Source organism: Podarcis pityusensis (assembly GCF_964106645.2).
Source record: "Podarcis pityusensis genome assembly, chromosome: 14".
NCBI lineage: Eukaryota > Metazoa > Chordata > Lepidosauria > Squamata > Lacertidae > Podarcis > Podarcis pityusensis.
In genome coordinates, this window is record NC_138039.1 from 12,876,705 (window position 1) to 12,898,328 (window position 21,624).

A 21,624-nucleotide genomic window follows, 5' to 3' on the forward strand; every position below is an offset into this window, starting at 1 on the left:
TGCAGAACTGGTGTTCCTGCTAAGCCTGCCAATAACCTTGTGGGTTGACATCATCGCTTTGGCTATATAGTCATATCTTGGATCCCAAACGTCAAACGTTTTTGGCTCCTGAACGCCGCAAACCCGGAAGTGAGTGTTCCGGTTTGCAAACGTTCTTTGGAACCCGAATGTCCGACGTGACTTCTGTGGCTTCCGATTGGCTGCAGGAGCTTCCTGCAGCTAATTGGAAGCTGCGCTTTGGTTTCTGAACGTTTTGGAAGTCGAACGGACTTCTGGAATGGATTCTGTTTGACTTCCAAGGTACAGTATAAGGATTGGGATGAGTTCACTTCTGCTGTAGATTATGCAATGATACATTCTATTAGTATAAGCCACATAGGGTCTTTCCTTACTGAAAGAAGCTCACAAACCACTTCTAAGTTTCAATAATTTTATTCATGACATCATTCCGTCCCGTCATCCCAATCGGTAATCCTGAAAATGCAACATTGCTCGTTTTGCTTCCACTGAAATGCACTCCAGTGGTCCACGTTTCTGCTTTTCATTGGAACAGTTACAACAATAATTGCAATGTGGTTTTGGCCGAATGACAGGTTTCTTGCAAAGACTGGGTGCAATCCAGAAGAGTTAGGGGTGCCCAGGTCCCATTTGAAATTAATAATACTTCCTTAACTGCGCACAAAAGATGCTAGCCCCCACTTTATAGTTAAGCAATGGTGAGATCCTTTGTCAATTATCACAGACAGAAAAACCCTACTCACATCTCTTAATTCTAGACAGCAGCACTGGTCAAAAGCACTTCAAAACGGGTTAACTATTCTCATCGATTTTAGACCATCTCCCACACAGAAGGAAATGCTTCTGCTGACTCATAAACATGGAGGGTAACACTGCTAATAGCTTCTAGACACCATGTCTATGTTCTCTCACTACTGTTGCAGGCAGTTTACCGTACTTTCCCATGTATAAGACTAGGTTTTTTTTACTGTAAAATAATGATAAAAAAGAGGGGTCGTCTTATACACGGATAGTGCATAGGGGGGGCATGTGATTGGTTGCAGCCCCCAAAATAGGGATCGTCTTATACATGGGGGCATGTTATACATGGAAAAATACGGTACTTCTGCATATCAGTGTCTGGGAATTACAGGCAGGGAGGATACTGTGTGCTCATGTCCTGCTTGAGGGATGCCTGGGTGGACACTGGGAGAACAAGAATGCTGGGCGAGATGGACCACTGGCCGGATCCAGCTTCTTAGGTTCATAATTACATGCCTACTAGGGGAAAAATCCTGCTTCTTGCTTCCTAAAAGACTGCCTTTACTTACAGGTAAAATCAGTGCATGCATGGATTATGCCTGCATCTCTTGGAGGAGGAATTCCCTCCATACGGGAGAAAAGCATGGGGCTTGCCATCAAGAAGTCCTTGCATTAAAAACCATAGTTTTTTTAAAAGGAAGAATTTTAAAGAATATTCTTTTTTGACATATATTGCTTTTTATTAGCTTTTTGTAAATGCGTTTGGATTTCAGTACTCAGTAGGTTAAAATCCTTCAATGCAATTGTTTTTTTATTTAAAAAAATAATAGTTTTTAGAAAAAGTTAATCAGCAGGAGCTTTTTTTGTCCATTAAAAATGTGTTTTTAAAAACTCATTTTAACTACTTTATCAATTATTCACTGCAGCACTACTTATGCAACCTCTAGCTGGGTTCTAGATTCTATGTGTATACTTCAATGGGACTTGTGCATCTATTTTTTGTTGAATTGCACCCAATTTTCTATCTATAAACCTTTGCACTGTGAGTCTGATACTCTCCGCAATGTGACAGCGATCAAATGTTTCCTGCATTACTACACCAGGCACATTTATTTATTTTTACCAATGCAGTCAATGAAATGCAATAAGCAAAACAGAAAGAACAATCAAACATTCACTCTTTTCTCTCTCTCTTTTTTAGAAAAGCGCTTTTTTTCTTTAAAAAAAAAATCCACACAGGACAGAATACCAAAACATTTCACAAGGAGACTTAGATAAGTATTACATATATTGTATTTTAAAAATCTTTTTTTAGATGGTGCCATTACATTATCTAACATAGCATCTGATTTTCCACATTTCTCAATGCATGCAAAAACAGTAACCAAGGTCATAAATAAGAATAATAAACACAGTTTACAAAGATCAAACAAAGTGTGGAGGGGGAGGGAACCCAAGAGACTGAAACTCTTCTTGCAGAGACAGGATCCCATCCTAACATTCATGGCGCAGGACACAGTCCAGCTGGAATCTGCCTCAAACAAACCTCACTGGAAGATGAAAGGGCGCCATAGGTCTCATAGGCAGCCCCCATTCATTCCGAACAGCCTTGCAGAATCCTGCAGAACTGTGCCTGCAGCCTATGAATGGAGTGAAATATTGTATGGCAACGTGATTAGAGTGTTGAATCTAGTGAGTTCAAAAGGGTGGACAACCTAACAAACTACAGTCTAAAATCAGTTCACATTTTACGAATATCACTGAAATGAATTATTGTCAGAACGCAGCGGATTCCCTGCTTCCGTAAATGTCCATCTAAACATTTATGCAAACGGTGACTAAACTCTCATTCAGGGTACAAGTAAGCAATTCCCACAGCAAAGAGATCTGACCTTTGCCAAGGTTTGCGAATTTAGGGAGTGCGGGAAATATAAATCGATGGCTTCAAAACTTCGCGTTCTGAAAAGCTATGGATTTGGATTCTTTTTTTCTTTGGCGTTTTCTTCACCTCTCGAGTCCATGCAGATGGATCACCTGCCAAGTAGTAACTTGTCACCGTGTGTGGATGTCTTAAGAACTACTTTGTAAGCCAGTCGTCTGCTTTCCCTTGCCAAGGGGGTGAGATGAATCTTGCCACTCTTTTGGCACCTGATCCAGAAGTCCAGGGGAAACAGCAGGGGGAGCGGCAAAATTCTCTTCCACGCTGAGCAGGGCAGACACCTTGCATTATTAATTATTACCATTAGCCCCAGCAAGGCTAATAAATGCTTGGGCAGGGCGGGGGCCAGCGAGAGCTAAATTGAGAAAACATTGCAAGGGAATACAGCTAAACACCACTGCCACAACCAACCAATCACTTCTCCAATCAAAACCAAAGCTTTACAGTTTGTTTGCTTTTAAGGTGGAAAATATGATCAGGGATCACAGGTGCTAATCAGGAGTCACACATACCCAGTTTATTTTTGCCCCCTCAAAATCGCTCCATATTCGACTCTATGGGCTGTGTTGGCCATCTCTGCCTTAAAGACTGTCCAAATTCATTCTCCGCCTATTCCACTATCAGTTGCCACACGCCACGTTCCTTCACATAAAGAACTTGCCATTGCTTGATGCTTCCTCCACGGTGAAGGAGCAGCAATGAATCAGCGCTGGAGAGCATGCATGAAATGCACAAGGCCCCGGGTTCAATTAAGCATCTTCAGTTAAGAGGGTCTCGAGCAGCAGGGTTGAGGGAAAGAGATCTGTTGGAGACCTACTGTACTTTTCGCTCTATAAGATGCACCAGACCATAAGACGCACCTAGTTTTTGGAGGAGGAAAACAAGAAAAAAAATATTCTGAATCTCAGAAGCCAGAACAGCAAGAGGGATTGCTGCGCAGTGAAAGCAGTGATCCCTCTTCCTGTTCTGGCTTCTGGGATAGCTGCGCAGCCTGCATTCTCTCCATAAGACGCACACACATTTCCCCTTACTTTTTAGGAGGGAAAAAGTGAGTCTTATAGAGCAAAAAATACGGTACCTTTCAGTCAGAGGAGGCTATAAGGTATGTAGCTGGGTAGAACTACAGTAACTCAGTGTAAGGCAACTCCCTCCTCAATAACATGCTGGATTCAGAAGAGGAAACAGCGTAACAGATATAATTGCCCCCCAAAGGTATTTCAGTTCTGGCAGTGTCAGTGTCCCATTGCCATGCCCAAGTCACCTGCTACGTGACTGTGCCAAAAGCAGCCTCCCTCACCACTGGTGCCAAATTCCTGAGCCATGTGGAGCTACGGTATCCTTAATGCAGGAAGGAGCTTTGATGTGGAGCAGCAAAGCTGAGGTCCCACCCACTTCTTACACTATGTTGCTATTTTGAGCCACCGATCTCAGGGCAGAGTTTTCCCTTCCAAAAAGGAAGGGAAAACAAACCTTATCGCACTGATGAGCGCACTCAGGGTAGGATATTCATAAAAGGGATATCTGTTTTGGTGTTAGTCTCTGTTCTGAATATCCTTCAACTCTCTCTGTAGCTTAAGCCTGGTGATTTCAATGAGCTTATGTGCCTGTTGCTCCTTGTTGGACTATGGCTCCATTCGCTAATCAACTCTCACAAATGTTAAAAGGGGATTTTGTAATTTTTTTTGGGGGGGGGGGAGGGTCTTAGGAAACATCTAATCCGCCTAAGAAGACTTCTGAAGATGAATATTCAAGTTAAGTAGTTGCGGGTTTAGGTGTTTTGTTTTACAGTTTGACAAAACATAGATACAACCAGTTGTTCAGCACACTTAGGTAAAATAAATGCTGAAATGTGTGGTTTTCAGTGTTTAAAATTGCATTCCGAGAGGCATCATGACCAGGGCAACCAGGAATGTAATTCAGGATGTGAAAAAATAAATTTAAAAAATCCTACAAATAGTTCACGAAAGCCACTTTCATTGAGCTCTCTACTGCCTTTTTTCTAACATAATAACAAAGATGATGATTGGATATCTAGTGCCGCTGACATGATCATTTAAAAAATATACATAAAATACACACGTCTCTTGTTTTCTTCAAAAAGCTATGGAACGGCATGGGTCGAAATTTAAGTGCACAAGTTTCTAACATAAAAGGCAGCCAGCAGGAATGACTTAAACAGTGAGGGAAATGAAACTGTTGTATCTCTGGATGTTCCTCTTGAGGATCTCTGAGCAAGGGCCAAGGACTCGTTCGAAGCGAGGGCGATCCAGCTTGACACACTTCAGGGGCCCACGAGCCACCACAGTGGCAGCCCGGGGCCTGTTGAGCAAGAGGGCTATCTCTCCTGGAAGAGAGAGAGGGGGAAAATACCATTATCACATTTCTGAAGATTTTGCATGTTACCTGTTGCTTTGATCACAGCCTCTGTTCTCTTCTCTGTGGGATTGTCTCACATTGTGTGTGTGTGTGTGTGTGTGTGAGTTTAAGTCTGCAAATGATACCCAGTTAATTATTTTTCAATCATGTTTCCTTTACATTGTAATGAATGCAATGCAAAGTTAATGTAAGTTATGTATAGCAGACAGCTGGATGAGTTAATGGATTTGGCAGAAACTGGTCTGCAGCAGAATGGAAACAGCACTGCTTGTGGCTAATACAGGTTGGAATGGAAGCCATATCCCTCTTTACCTCCACTGTCGGAGGCAGTATGCCTGTGAAGACACATCTCTGAGAATGACAAGTGGGCAGAGGGCTGTTGCACACAGTCCCTGCTTGTGGGCCTATGAAAAGCCTCTGGTTGGCCGCTGTGAGAACAGGATGCTGGACTAGATGGGCCACTGGCCTGATCCAGCAGCGATCTTCATATATATTATTACATTCCAAGCCATTTGGATCGTACTGTAGGCCATCTTGAGTAATTTTCAGATGGCTACTTTAGCCAATTGGCCACTAGAATCTGTCACGCCGCCTCAGCGACGGCCTCATGTGGAAGCACAAAGGGAGATTCACATCCTGCACAACGGAACAGGGCCACTCCTACATAGCCACCCCAAGGACATAATAAACCTACACTTGCTTGTCTTCCTGACTGTTTCCCAAACTGAAATAAAATTGGGAATTTTTAGGAGTGCTTCCAGAAGTGGCAGAGAGACATTTCTAAGTTTGTCTGGCAGGGCAAAAAGCCCAGAATTAAGTTTAAGATTTTAACCGATGCAAAACAAAGAGGGGGCTTTGCCCTGCCAGACTTAAAGTTGTATTATGAAGCCGCAGCGTTTTGCTGGCTAAAAGACTGGCTACTTCTTGAAGACACTGATGTGTTAGATTTGGAAGGGTTCAACAATGCCTTTGGATGGCATGCATATTTATGGTATGACAAGGTTAAAGCAAATAAGGCCTTTAAGAACCATATTGTCAGAAAATCATTGTTTAATGTCTGGACAAAATATAAAGACTTGCTGGAAAATAAAACACCAAGGTGGCTTTCACCTTTGGAAGCCAAGGCCCGAAAAAGACCCAATATGGAGGCTAAATGGCCAAAATATTGGGAAATACTAGAAAAGGATGGAGACAATTGGAAATTGCAGAGTTTGGAGAAAATGAAAGACAAAGTGCGAGATTGGTTACACTACGCTCAGATTAAAGAAGTTTTTAAAAATGACAAGAAACTAGGGTTCCAGGTGGAGAAATCGAAATTAGAAACAGAATTGCTAGAACCAAAGATTAAGGTACTTTCAAGGATGTATAACTTGCTGTTGAAATGGAATACACAAGACGAAACGGTTAAATCGGCTATGATAAGGTGGGCACAGGACATTGGGCACAATATCATGTTTGAGGACTGGGAGAGGTTGTGGAGTAATGGATTGAAATTTACTGCATGTAACGCTCTGAAAGAAAATGTAATGAAAATGATTTATAGATGGTATATGACCCCAGTCAAACTTGCTAAAATTTACCACCTGTCTGATAATAAGTGTTGGAAATGCAAAGAGTGCGAGGGAACGTTCTTCCACCTCTGGTGGACTTGCCCTAAAGTGAAGGCGTTCTGGGAAATGATTTATAATGAACTGAAAAAGGTATTTAAATATACCTTCACTAAGAAACCAGAGGCTTTCCTTTTGGGTATTGTCGGCCAAGGGGTGGCAAAGAAGGACCAGACATTTTTTATGTACGCAACAACAGCAGCAAGGATACTTCTCGCAAAACATTGGAAAACTCAAGATCTACCCACACTGGAAGAATGGCAGATACAACTGATAGACTACATGGAACTGGCTGAAATGACCGGCAGAATCCGTGACCTGGGAGAAGAGAGGATTGAGGAGGACTGGAAGAAATTTAAGAACTATTTACAAAAGTATTGTAATCTGAGTGAATGCTAAATAAGATGCTAGATCAAAATAACTGAGCACCACTAAATTTAGAAGTTTTTAAGAAAATAAGTAAGACTGTGAAAGTTAGCTCCTTCTGAGAATTATAAGATTATGAAATATAGAAGGGATATAAGAATTTAAATAAGATGATAAATTGCTGACCAAATGTTACAACGATGAAAGTGGGAGCGGGAGATGTGAGGAAGTCCAAAGAAAATGTGAAAATATGTTAAGATCAATGTTATATTGCTTATTATGTTTATTTTTATTGTAAAACCTAATAAATTGCTTTAAAAAAAAAAATAAAATTGGGAATTTACCAAAATAATCTGATGGTCCAAGCCGTCCGACTTCCACATACTCTTCGTTGTCAGACCTGCGCTGGAGAACGGAAGCTGTGCCCTGAAAAACAGAGGCAGAAAGGTTTGCTTTGCTTGAATGCACAAGTTTGGGAGAGGGACCGTAGCCCATCATGATTTGCGTGTAGAAAGTCCCAGGATTAATCACTGGCCCCCCAGTTGAAACTCCTTTCACCTCGGTCACCTGACCTAGCAAGCTGGTAGAACTCAGTCGTTCCAAAGGCTGTTGTGAGTTAAGTACCTCCAAATTCTTCCTGAGCAGAGTTTGGAACAGGGGTAGCTTAGGCTGCCTTTCTATAGACAGGGTTGCTCAGATAATTACCCCTTTACATTTCACACTTCTCTGAATTTCGCAGTTCAGTTCTTGGTTAAAAAAAAAGTATCAAAGTGCATTTTAAGATGAGCATTTAAGGATAAAACACACTTAGAAGTGCATATGTTTCAGAACACCTTGCTCAGCATTGCAAAGAAGTCTGATCACTTGGGCAAAGTTTGGTTTGCAGTTTTGAAATATGTCTGTGAAGAGAGAGGCAGTCATCTCACTCCCCCGTATCTCAATAGCTCAAGCTATTGCAGCCCAAAGTTATCTGCCTTAGCACTGTGCTTTGTGCTCGCTTTGGGACCAGTCATGCTCTGAGTACCTATGCTGTTCCTTATTACTATTGTGGTTGTTTACTGCTACTGTTTTCCATTTCATGCTCTTTCTTGCATAATAAAAAATTAGTGGGAGGGGGCGGAGAATTGCATACCTGAGAGTTGTATGTTTATTTTGTGATAAAACACCTACTTAAATGATTGTGTGTCGCTAAATGCAGATTTGATACAAAAATGGAGACAGAATGGAGGTTTTTCTTTTTAAAAAGGTTTGATTGTAAATTTTCACTCTAGCAATTCAACAACCAGTAATTAATACGGTAAATGGAAGAAATATAATAAAAAGGGGGGGTGTACCAAGAAAAAAAAACACTTATAAAATAAAATATTAAATCGATGTAAGTTATAAGGTGGAATGTCATCATTTATCATTCCAGAACTGAATAGATATTGCCCATCTTTCTGTAAAAGTATGTCCTTATTATACACTGACTGCATTCCTCTTGTATGTCAACTTCAGCATTAGCAAAACTTGCCAAGTTTTCCTCAGTGACAGAACGGAACCGACATGTGGAATCGACACAAAACGCATCTATCCCTACACACTAGTCACAAGAAACCTATGGCTGTTTTTTGTTTGCTTAAATTTTCATTTGGCTTTTAAAAAAAGATGGAGCAGCGAAGGAACCTCTGAAGTCTTGCCTTCGCCCAGAGGAGTTTCGTTGTCTGATGAGTCTCGTGTTTGGAAGATTGTGGCGGCCAAGTGAAAGGGCTAGAGGGCATCATGCAGGTCTGCACATTTTGGAAGACGTGCCGAACAACTGCCCAATTAATACCTGCTGCTCTCAGTGGCCGAGTAGGAATAATCTCCCAGAGATTATGGCCATTCTGCAAGAGAGCCTTAATTACTCAGGTGCTGCCTTGCATTCTGCCAAATCTTTTTCTATGTCTGTGTACACACCATACAGGTGAAGCACATTCTCCTCTCCCCACTTCACGAATCCTGGGAATCCTCCTTAACGGAACGACAATTCACAGCACCCTTAAAAAAACACACACTACAGTTCCCAAGACTCCTTGGGTGGGAGGTGCAACTATAGTGTCTTCCACTCATTCATTCAGCCACCACAGCCACTGCTTTGAATGAGCAAGGTCTCAGCTGAAAACCCAGAAGGGTTGTTGCCAGTCAGAGTGGACAATACTAGGTTTAGATGGACCAAGTGGCCCGAACTGGCACAAGGTTTCACATGTTGCTATGAAAAAATAAAATTCCCTTATTGTGGCCAAACGCTCATTACTCAGCCAAATAATTTTGTCTGTGCTATCTGGAAAGGAAAGCTCCTTCATGTCTCAATTTCTAAGATTTATTGCAGAGGAAAGGAGGGAGGCAGGCAGGCAGGGAGAGATTTGCACTCCTGCATTCTGTAAGGAAAAAGAGAATAAACCACCCTGTCTGGTCTCAAACCTGATGCTTGCAGTGTGTCCCCACAGCCCCTCGCTCTCCCTCCACATATCAGAGCCCAATAGCGGAGAGTTTTCTGGAGCAATCTCTTCTGCCACCCAGTTGCCTTCTGAATCCAAGGAATACTGCGACTCTAATCTGCTGCAGGAGGGCAGAGATGGCCAGCCTCCACAATATTAAAAAAAGAAGATGTAGAAGGAGCAAAATATCTCAGTTTGGCAGCAGAGAGCATTGCCTATTCCAAACACATTCCACCCCCCCATTCTTGTTTTTTCAACAGTCACATTTTCTGCCTCTGCCCAGCAAGAATGGGCCTATTGCAGACCAAAGAAAGCTTCTGATACCCAGACAACAGGAAGCAGATGTGAGATCAGATTATATCATTTCACCTCTTGCTGCAAAGCCCTGCGCTCCACAAATGCTTCCTGGAGCACTGCTAGGGGCAACCCTCCTGGAAATATGGTCTTTTCCAGGGCGCAAAGGACAGGATGCTCATAATTAATCACCAACAGCCATGCCATTTTACACTTGGGATAAACCCTGTAGGATCTTCCATCTCAGTGAATCCTCGTTATTCCGTCCGCTAAGGATGTGAAGACCAGTTGTAGAAACACTGATAACATAACCCACTAACGGTAAGCCGTTGTCACTGGGTGATGCACAAATATTGATGTTTCCAGACCCATGCTCCTTCCCCCAAACTTCTTCTGACTACCCTAAATGGTTCACAGCCCTTTGATAAGGATGAATATGGACATAGAAAGGAAAACAGGGTCCTATGGGTTCTACCAGGGTTGTCAGTCCTTCAGCGGTTGTTTCTAAATCAGTGGGGGCCATTTATTTCATGAAAGATTCACTCGATGCACATCAGGGCACCTTAATGCTATTCAATCAACTCTAATATATTGCATAGATTTCTAATGAAACCATGGAAACAACAGGCAATTCGTTTATAGTGAACAATGGCTCCTGGGGAGATACAAATAAACACCGATTTATTCTTAATGGGCACTGCTCAGGCATTTTTCTGCCTAACAAGACCACAATTGTTATTTCCTTTCTTCCTTTTCTATTTTTACACACTTGAAATTTAACAACCTCACAGATAAATGTGTGCCCATAACTTGCAGCCCCACAGACTTTGAATTTGCCTTCACAGACTGGCCAACTACGCTTATCCTAACAAATAAAGCTTCTAGACCAGGGGTTCAGGCTGAGACTACTGTTGTTGCTTAATCTCAGCCTCAGCTGCAACAAAACATGTCTCTCCCATTTTGGTCTCTACAGCCACAGCAGGTGCTATAACTCTCTAATGGTTTGATTTCATCCCCCAAGGTGCACTCCTATATTTTCTTCCAAGACAGACGGATGTCAACAACACCAATGATGCTTTCAGTCTACAAACCATACGTACTTGATTTTGCCCCTCCACCCCAACACATTTGCCTTCTGCTTCCCATTGGGGTGGAATTGCATGACAATGCAATTATGTGATTTACACAATGAATTCATAAATACATATTTTCACCAGAGCAGAGACCAAGATGAATAGCATAGTCATGGGCAGAAGATGAACTGCAGCAGAATGGAAACAACACTGTGTGTGATGGATACAGGGCAGAACGAAAACTGATGCCTTCTTTGCATATGGATCTAACAGACCTCTGGACGGTAATTTTACAGTATTGGAATTGAAAACACTGGTCACATGCACAAGGGCTCGTGGCCTCCCTGCGTTGCTCACTTGAGACTTACTGCGTCAGTCGTAAAGTTTTGCAGCTTTATCTCTAGGTCCTATGAGCTCCCAACACTTCGCGTCTCGCCTTCAGGTTTGAGAAGGGCGTTTGACCTCGTGAGCAGAGAGGCTGGCCCTCCAGGCTTATAAATGTTTGGGGACTGGAATGATAAATCTTTGGTGATCTCAGGAATTTTGAAAAAGCACTGGAGGGTCTCTCTCTTCCCAGTAACTGATATCATTGAGCCTTTTCTCCTCCCCTCCAAGTAAATATGAGCATCACATTGCAAAAACAACAGGAGTCACTGACCTAAAAACAGGCTGCCTTTGCCACCCATCCAGTATCCTTGCTTCCCCTCCCTCTCTGCCCCATGCACCTGTCTGCCTCCCCCTGCCCCCTGCCAACCACCCCAAACACTCCTTTATGGCAAACCATCTCAGTTTGCAGCAAAGCGCAGTTATTTCCTAATGGCTTTCAGATGCCCCGGTGACTTGCTGTGCAAAAATTTACAGCTTATTTATGGCGTCATAATTTAGGACATTAAAAATGAATTAAAATTAACAGCCCATGAACTTGCATCCCTTCTGAAGTTATGAGGGGGGTTTTCCCCCCTCTCCTACGAAACAAAACCCACCAAATCACTGAATGATGCTTTATTTTGAAATGATGGAACATGCAACAAATGCTAGGAAGACCTGGTTGCAAAGCCTGATTCACAGGAGTTAGAAGCTGATACATTACTGCAGATAGAAAGGTGCCGAGAAACCCATTTCCTTTGCTTTTCCTGGTTGCACATTTTGGCCCAAGTCCTGATAAAAAGGCTTGCCGTCTTGTTTCTAGGTGGGCATCCAGCATAACCAGGGAGTTTGCAGTCCAGTTAAGATACTTCTGGTCTGCAGTTCAGGACACAATTCAGGCTTACAAGGTCCAACACAGTCACGAAGTCCTGCTTGCCACAAAACCGCCTGATCGTGATGATAGTCTTCTGAGGTGCTTCTCTGCTTTCCAGTATGAGGGGGAATGACCCCAGGGCTGTCATTGTTCCTCCTTCTGTTCCAGACGTGGTTGCCTAACCTCAAAAAGGATATTGCAGAGTTGGAAACGTTTCAGCAAAGGGCAACAAAAGTTAGCAAGGGGGTGGAGAGACTCCCTATGAGGAAAGGTTGCAGCAATGGGACTTTTCAGTTTGAGGAAAGAGGTGGCACGAGGGAAGTTTGCAAAAGATTTTCTCCCTCTCTCCTAACATTAGTACAGGCATAGGCAAACTCGGCCCTCCAGATGTTTTGGGACTACAATTCCCATCACCCTTGACCACTGGTCCTTGTTAGCTAGGGATGATGGGAGTTGTAGTACCAAAACATCTGGAGGGCCGAGTTTGCCTATGCCTGCATTAGAATTTATGGACATTCAACGGAGCTGAACGCTGGAAGACCCAGGGCAGACAAAAGCACGTATTTTCCACACAGTGCATAGTTAAAACCATGGTGCTCAATCTCACAGGAGGCAGTGATGCCCATCAACTTGGATGGCTTTAGAAAAGGATTGGATTCATGGAGGAGAAGGCTGTCCACTATCTCCACTTTCTGGGGCACCATACTTCTGAATACCAGTTACTGGGGAGAATGCTGTTGAACTGTGATCCTGCTTGTGGGTTCCCCACACAGGTGTCTGGCTGGCCACTGTGAAAACAGGATGCTGTTCTCAGTGACCCATGGGCCTGATCCATTAGGCTCATCTTATGTCCTTCTGTTCAGAGATGTGTTCTAGGTCCACCAGTGGAACACCTGCTTTCTGGCCTTATCGCCCTTAGAACCCTGTAGGGGAATCAGAAATGGTGGTGCTTTCTTGATGTTGCATCGGGGACGTTGCTGGCCTTGGGCCTCTCCCTCTGTCTATCCTCTGTCTCCTATCCTACAGAAGGAGGTCCACAGCATCCAACAACCTCCAGCTGCCCTTCCGGGGTGCACCCATAGTTTCCAATTTATTTTCATACCTGTGATATTTCATTTACATACTTGATTTAATACCTGTGTGGTTGGGTTTTTTAAAGTTTTAAAAAGTTTAAGAGGAAAAAAAACCCAGTTATTATATAAAGTAAGAGAGACAAACTGAGACAGCATATGATAGCCAATGATGTGTCTAGTTCTGGGTACCACAATTTAAAAAGGATGTTGACAAGCTGAAACGTGTGTAGAGAAAGGAGACCAAGATGATCAAGGGTCTGGAAACCAAGCCTGATGAGGAAGGGTTGAAGGAGTAGGGGATGTTTAGCCTGGAAAAGAGGAGACCAAGGGGAGATATGATAATCCATCTTCAAATATCTAAAGGGCAAGGTACATTCTTTCACCTTTGGTGGACGTGCCCAAGGATTAAGGCTTTCTGGGAGATGATTTATAATGAAATGAAAAGGGTATTTAAATATACCTTTCTGAAGAAACCAGAGGCCTTTCTCCTGGGCATGGCCGGCCAAATGGTGCTAAAGAAGGATAGAACTTGCTTTATGTATGCCACAACAGCAGCAAGAATACTTACTGCAAAGTATTGGAAGACACAAGAACTACCCACTCTGGAAGAATGGCAGATGAAGGTGATGGACTACATGGAATTGGCGGAAATGACTGGCAGAATCCGAGAACAGGGAGAAGAGATGGTGGAAGAAGATTGGAAGAAATTTAAAGACTATCTACAGAAATATTGCAAAATTAATGAATGTTAGAATGATGTTAGAATGAAGTTAGGTGGTTTAAGCAGTAATGCTATAAAGGTGTATGTAAAAATGGATTGATAACAGGTGAAAATTTAAAGTTATAGTATATTAAGTTAAAGGATTAAGAGAAAATAAAGAGGGAAAGAAATTGCTGAATTAACTAATTGAATTGGAATACAAAAAAGGGAGGTATGAGGAAGTCAGGGAAACAAGGATATGAATGTAAGGCATGGAAAGATTGATCTATATTTTTTTTCTTAAGTGTTTTTTATTCTTTTATTCTGTATTTTGTATTTTGTATTTTTCTTGTATTTTTATTTCTGTCTTTTGTTTTTGCTTTTCTTGTTTTTATGTAACTCTTTTTTCTGAAATTTTAATAAATATCATTAAAAAAACAACAACAAATATCTAAAGGGCTATCACATGGAAGGTGGAGCAAGCTAGTTTTCTCCTGCTCCGGAGGGTAGAACCCAAACCAATGGATTCAGGTTGCAAGAAATGAGATTCGGACTAAATATTAGGAAGAACTTTCTGACAGCGAGAGCTGTTTGACAGTGGGACGGACTCTCTCAGAAGGTGATGGAGTCTCTTTCCTTGGAGGTTTTTAAGCAGAAGTTGGATGGCCATCTGCCATGCATGATCTAGTTGAGCTCCCTGCATTGTAGAGGGTTGGACTGGATAGCTCAGTTGGTTAGACCATGGTGCTGATAACACTCAAGGTTGCAGGTTCAATCCCTGTATGGACCAGCTGCATATTCCTGCATTGCAGGGGGTTGGACTAGATGATCCTCAGGGTCCCTTCCAACTCTACAGTTCTATGATTCTATGATTCTATGACTAGATGGCACTCAGGGTCCCTTCCAACTCTACAATGCTAGGATTCTATAAGTTTTAAATTACAGTTTCAATAATAAATCAGAAGCATGAATTATATCAATTGATGAGCGTGCGCTGTTTTTCCAATAAATGTTATCTGGTTTTGAACAGAGCCATTGCATACTTTTTCTCTTAGGCGGAGACAACTGTTGCACATTCCTACTACTTATTTTCCCATTGAGGCAAACTGGAGTTTTTTCTTCTAAGGAACTGCTCTTTTAATGAAATGCTATAAACTACTGCCACTCCTTTGAGTGCTGCTGGGAAGCTCCCTACAGCTGTCGCTAACATGGCCCACCTGCCCAGTCTGAACGAACCAGGTTATAACAGCTACAGCTACTTTCTCCATTACAGCACCGCTGCTGAATTTTGGCTTAGCAAAGAAACTACTGAACATTTTACTAGTGTAAAATGTGGAATAGTATACCAAAAAGAAAAAGGGAAAACTCGCAGAAAACAAACTCAGCTACTACTTAGCATGAGCCAAACGAAAACACAATCCAAGTCACGGCGAAGTCAATGGAAACTCTTCTTGGCTCCTGCTGCTGTACTTGGACAAAACCCTGCAAGTGCAAAATACATTTACGGCACAGAAGTATATTTTTTTTCATCCTCTTTGGTCATGTGTTTGATAATTTACCAGAAATTGACTGACTGACACTGTGGCTCATGGTCATTATTAGTTTGAATTAAGGTGGTTATTGAAGCCGCAACTGCTGGAATTACAAGTTTGGAAACGCAGACAGACTAATAACTCCAGCAGATGGACTGAGATTCAACCCAACCTCAAGGTGATGTTTTTAAAACCCAAAAAACAGTTTTAAGACAGAGCAGCTGTTTTTAATTTAAACCCTACACCGGCGTAATTTCAAGCAATTTCGGTTCAATTTCACCAGCCTTTCCTTGCATGCCTACTCCAGCTTCTTGCCTGTTATAATGATTACCCCCTTTTGAATCAGGGTTGCCTGGACAGGCCTCACATTTGCATTTCAAAAGCAAACACTCTCTTGGAGTGATGTCCACCAACTGACTCGCTCTTTTCTTGGTCCGTGAAGATTAATTCGACATTAATGTGATGAAACAGGCATTTCTCAATCTGTGGAGACACCAGCTTCCAAGCAACAGGAAGAGCTGGTGACTTCTTAACAAAACTGTAAATTATTTCGTGCCAAACAGCCACATGCTGCTTTGTGAATGATGGGCTAGTGGGAGAGGAGTGCCATGGATCTCCAAAGCCTGTCGGTGCTCCGAGGAAAACAGAAAGGACAGAGAAATATATCTAACAGGACTGAACCCGAAAGACTGAACCCATGTCATAAGAAGAGAAGAAGAGTTGGGATTTGATATCCCGCTTTATCACTACCTGAAGGAGTCTTAAAGCGGCTAACATTCTCCTTTCCCTTCCTCCCCCACAACAAACACTCTGTGAGGTGAGTGGGGCTGAGAGACTTCAAAGAAGTGTGACTGGCCCAAGGTCACCCAGCAGCTGCATGTGGAGGAGCGGAGACATGAACCCGGTTCACCAGATTATGAGTCTACCACTCTTAACCACTATACCACACTGGCTCTCAAGCAGCATTGTGGTGGCAAGGTGTGTTAGAATTTTGAGAACACAATTATTTTATAACACCGGTCCTAAAGGATCGACACTGGCTACATTTCCAAGCACAATTCAAAGCATTGGTGCTGACATTTAAAGCCTTGGCCCTCTATACTTGAAGGAGTGTCTCCACCTCCATTGCCCAGCCTGGACACGGAGGTCCAGCTCCAAGGGCCTTCTGGAGGTTCCCTCCCTGTGAGAAGTAAGGTTACAGGAAACCAGGCACAGGGCCTTCTCGGTAGTGGCGCCCGCCCCGTGGAACACCCTCCCTTCAGATGTCAAACAGATAACTATTTGACTTTTTGAAGACACCTGAAAACAGCCCTGTTCAGGGAAGTTTTAAATGTTTGATATTTTATTGTGTTTTTAATATTTTGTTGGGAGCCGCCCAGAGTGGCTGGGGAAACCCAACCAGATGAGCGGGGTATAAATAATACATTATTATTATTATTATTATTATTATTATTGGTTTATGTTTTACTGTGTTTTTAATATTTTGTTGGGAGCCGCCCAAAGTGGTTGGGGCGACCCAGTTGGATGGGCGGCATATAAATAATAATAATAATAGTTGTTGTTGTTGTTGTTGTTGTTGTTGTTAACTTCTATCTAGGGGTCTTCTATCTGGGGTCATTGCTTGGTCCTTAAAAGATTTGCACATGTCAATGCAAATGTATGGATGGAAATGTAGGTCTTTGGACAAATTGAGACGGTTGGGTGCATGGAGTTTCCTCGCCGCTCTGCTTTGCGGTATCTGCAGCAGCCCTGTTGTGTGTGTGTGGTGTGTGTGTGGTTTTTTTTTTAAGGTGCTTAAAATGAGCTCAGTAGTAAAACACCTGCTTTGCATGCAGAAGGTCCCAGATTCCACCACCGACATTTCCAGGGTAAGGGAGGAAGTAGGCAAACACTTCGCCTCCCTTCCCTCTACCTGTAGGAACTTCTTCACATAATGCACGCTAATCACTGAAGTCAGCTTTTCTTGGCACAAACATTTGATTGTAATTAAAGCACACACGGATGCTGTGTCCACCACCGGTCAAGGTATACACCCTCTTTTGCAATGACTCAGGCATTCTAAAAAAAGCACTCCCTAAGTCTAATTTGGAAAGAATAGAGAAAAGATCAAGGAAGAGGAATTTCCTGGTGATTAATGGGCAGGCGGGTGGAGCCATGTCTGGGCTTTAACCCTGCCCTTTCATGGGTCCCTCGGAAATGTCTCCTGGGCTTAGTTGTTTTTACTGCACGCTAGTCGTGAGGGATTGTCCTTCTGAGAAGGATCCCTCCGTCTCCCTCTTTCTACCCTGCCTTGTGGCTATTTCTGTGTGTGCCCAAAAAGATCAAGCTGACCTCCTTCTCTTCCTGCTTCTGCTTCGTTCTAGGTGTATATCAGGGCAGGGAGCTCTTTTTCACTTGAGGGCCACACTGCTGTGTGGGCAATCTTCCAGGGGCCACGTGCCAGTGATGGGAAGAGCCAGGGAAGAAAGTGGGCGTAGCCAGAGGCAAAAGTGGGCAGATCAGCAAATGCAGATTTCACCTTTGTGCAGTGGGCTGGCTTGTAACACATTCAGCCTCTCTCTCTCTCTCTCTCTCTCTCTCTCTCTCTCTCTCTCTCACTGGGCACTGTAATGCCCAGGAAAGCAAGAGGCATTACAGTGGTACCTCTGGCTATGTGCTTAATTCGTTCCGGAGGTCCGTTCTTAAGCTGAAACTGTTCTTAACCTGAGGCACCACTTTAGCTAATGGGGCCTCCCGCTGCCGCCGTGCAATTTCTGTTCTCATCCTGAAACAAAGTTCTTAACCCAAGGTACTATTTCTGGGTTAGCGGAGTCTGTAACCTGAAGCGTCTGTAACCCGAGGTACCACTGTATCTGAGTTCAAGGACACATTCCAGCCATACAAAAGCACTTGGATTGTGAAGCAGGGCAAGTGAGGGGTGTGGTTTTGAGGGCCAGAGAGAGAGAGGCTTGGTGCTTAGACCCAAGGTCCCCCACCCCTACTCTAAAACATAGTGGTTATTATCGTCATCATCATCATCATCATCATCATATTGCTCAGAAATGTACCGGGAGCCAATGTAGGTCTTTTAAGACCGGTGTTATATGGTCCCAGCAGCTGCTCCCAGTCACCAATTTGGCAGCCGCTTTCTAGATTAGTTGTAGTTTCTGAGTCACCTTCAAAGGTAGCCCCACATAGAGAGCATTGCAGTAGTCCAAGCGGGAGACAACCAGGGCATGTACTACCCTGGCGAGACAGTGCACAGGCAGGCAGGGTCTCAGCCGGCATACCAGGTGTAGCTGGTAGACAGCTGCCCTGGACACAGAATTAACCTGCGCTTCCATGGACAGCTATGAGTCCAAAATGATTCCCAGGCTGTGCACCTGGTCCTTTAGGTGCACAGTTACCCTATTCAGGATTATTATTATTTTAAAACCAACACATTATTATCATTGCTCTTGTAAACTACTCACCATCGACATACAGAGCATGTCACCAGTTGCCATAGGGTTGTATCCAACTAAGTTCTACTCAGAGTAGACCTATTAGAATTAATGGATCTAAGTTAGTTAGGCCCATCTATTTCAAGCTATCAGGAAACATCCCAGTCCTGAGGGTGAAAAGGTGATCCCAATGAACTTTGTGCTTAATAAAAAATAACAAACGCTTGCTATTCGGAGGAAAAAGCCAACTTTTAATATTTTCTTTCTCGTTACCACTCACACACAGAGAGAGAGAAAGAAACAAGTGTGTCTTTAATTCTCTCAACCACACTGATTAATCTACAGATCAAAACAATTCAGTCTTGCAGCCCTACTTGCAATGCTGCCGTGTCAAGAGAATGAGAGAACCCCAAGCGAGAGGGAGATCCACAACTACGAAAGAGGGGACCCTAAGAGACAAACCGGCCTATTTAAGTGCATCAGCTCTGAAAGCAGCATTCAGGTGTCAACCCAGAAAGAATCACCTGAAGGACACTTTGCCCATGAAAAAAAATAACCACCAGTGTCTGTGGGAAAACAGCAGAATTAACATGCACCCTGACACCAGATCTTTCTGTGCCAAGCAGTGTGGCGCAGGGCCAAGCAGGCTCTGTTTTCCTCCTTCAGACATGCCAGCGGACAAAGCCATAAAAGTTGCAAAAGGGGGAGAAGAGACTGGGGCAAGGGGGGGGAGAAATGTTGCATTTTAAAGATTCCTCCGCTCGACAAAGCTTGCCATTCTCTTTTGCTTTCTCTCCGAAGCCAGGAAATGTCCACTGAGTCAACATATAAAGCAGCTCGATAATGGCTTATTCATCAGCTCTTCATATTTGGAATTGACCTTAGCAGCTACCATGTTCAGAGCAGAGACGTTGCAGAATTGCCGCCTCCTACCAAGTCAGCAGGATTGAATGCAAATAAAGGAAAGAAGGAAGAGGAGATAAGATTTTAAAGAGAGAGACAGAGACGGGGAGTTGGGTGGGTAGGATTTGAAAGGTGGAGGCAGAGCAGAACAGCCCTAGCTCGAGTAACCCATCCCCAAATGCCTTTCTGGAGAAAACTGTTTTAAGCCAATAATATTGTATTATGGTCGGGTTACTCCCACCACCACCTGCTACCCTGTGAAAATATTCGGCAGACAGCAATGCACGCGGACTGAGCGGAGGGGGTGGAGCAGGAACCATAGACAGGCATCATAACTAAAGCCTTTCAAAGGATGTTAACGTTGGTGGCTGGGGCAGTAGCTACAGTAGGCAAAGGAAGTTGTGCCTGAACAGGAACGAAAAGGAGACATTTCTGAATATGTTGTCCTTTGGGGAAGGGTCATAGCTCAGTGCCAGAGCATCTGCCTTGCATGCAGAAGGTCCCAGGTTCCATAACCTGGGAACTCCCAGTAGGAGCGCCTCCTTTCTGAAACTCTGGATACACAATGTTGAGCTGGACACACCAGCAAGGGCAGAGAAGAAAACTGATTCAGATCACATCTCAAGGCAAAGTTGGCCCTTTCCGAAACAATACGCAAGCCAAAGGGCAGCCCACCTTTTAAAATACACGCGTCTCTGGATTTCCCCATGCAGTTCTACAGCCAAGGGAGGTGTATAAGAATGCATATACAGTGGTACATCCGGTTGCGCACAGAATCCGTTCCGGAGCTCTGGTCGGCTCCTGAGGTGTGTGTATCCAGAGGTGCCGCTTCTGCGCATGTGCGCGCGACGAAACCCGGAAAAATACTTCCGGGTTTGCTGTGCATGTATTCCAAAGGATACGTAACCAGAGGTGAACGTAAGTAAAGGTACCACTGTAATGGGGTAAAGTGTGAACATGCATGTAACAGTGACAATAACATACAAAGATGCATTCTATTAGGATTGTTATGGGGTTTTTTGTATCTTGGGCCAAATCACACACAAAGGAAGTATATCAGGAGAAATTTACACTAAAATGCCGGTGAAGTCATAGAACAGTAGATAAAGTGGGAAGGGACCCTTAGGAACATTTATTCCAACTCCCTGCAGTGCAGGAATATGCAGCCGTCCCGCAGGTTTCAAACCTGCAACCTGGGCATTATCAGCACCACCCTCTTACCAACTGAGCTATCCATGCAGGGTTAAACAAGTATGTGCCCATCCCTATGGACCAGTGGTCTGACTCAGTATAAGGTAGCTCCCTGTGTTTCTGGTGGGGGTGCAATTAATCATTTGGACACAATCCTTAGAATTCAGCCACGTCTGGCTGGATGGGTGTTGCACAGCTGTTAGGGTGGAAAAGAGACTCTGCGTCATTTAAAAGTGGACAGAGATGATTCTGTCCGGCAACAGCAACTATGCAGTTCTCAATACTTGCCTTTGGCTTAACAAGTGGGCATTTGGGTGATGATAATGAACCCAATTAAATAGTTCCACAAAGAGCACAGCTGGACACAGTGATGTACAGTGGTACCTCAGGTTACATAAGCTTCAGGTTACAAACACTTCAGGTTACAGACTCCGCTAACCCAGAAATAGTACCTCGGGTTAAGAACTTTGCTTCAGGATGAGAACAGAAATTGTGCTCTGGCGGCGCGGCGGCAGCGAGAGACCCCATTAGCTAAAGTGGTGCTTCAGGTTAAGAACAGTTTCAGGTTAAGAACAGACCTCTGGAACGAATTAAGTACATAGCCAGAGGTACCACTGTATGTAGGTGTGCCATCATAAACTGCCTTGCTGGCAAGTTAAAGCCCTCCATGACATTTATTTTTTTACAGAT

The 21,624-nt window shown here is 43.5% G+C and overlaps 1 protein-coding gene across 6 annotated transcripts in view; it reads right to left on the reverse strand.

The window, feature by feature from the left end:
- Positions 1-413: 413 nt before the first annotated feature.
- The window catches only part of PRKAR1B (protein kinase cAMP-dependent type I regulatory subunit beta), a 123,089-nt gene continuing 101,878 nt past the window's right edge, over positions 414-21,624 (reverse strand). For all 6 annotated transcript variants that reach the window (XM_080981187.1, XM_080981186.1, XM_080981185.1 and 3 more), the window contains 2 exons: positions 7,392-7,473; positions 414-5,042 (listed from right to left, as the gene is read on the reverse strand). In XM_080981187.1, the coding sequence (XP_080837313.1) occupies positions 4,870-5,042; positions 7,392-7,473 (255 nt within the window). In that variant the 3' untranslated portion in view covers positions 414-4,869. The remainder of the gene's footprint in view (positions 5,043-7,391; positions 7,474-21,624) is intronic.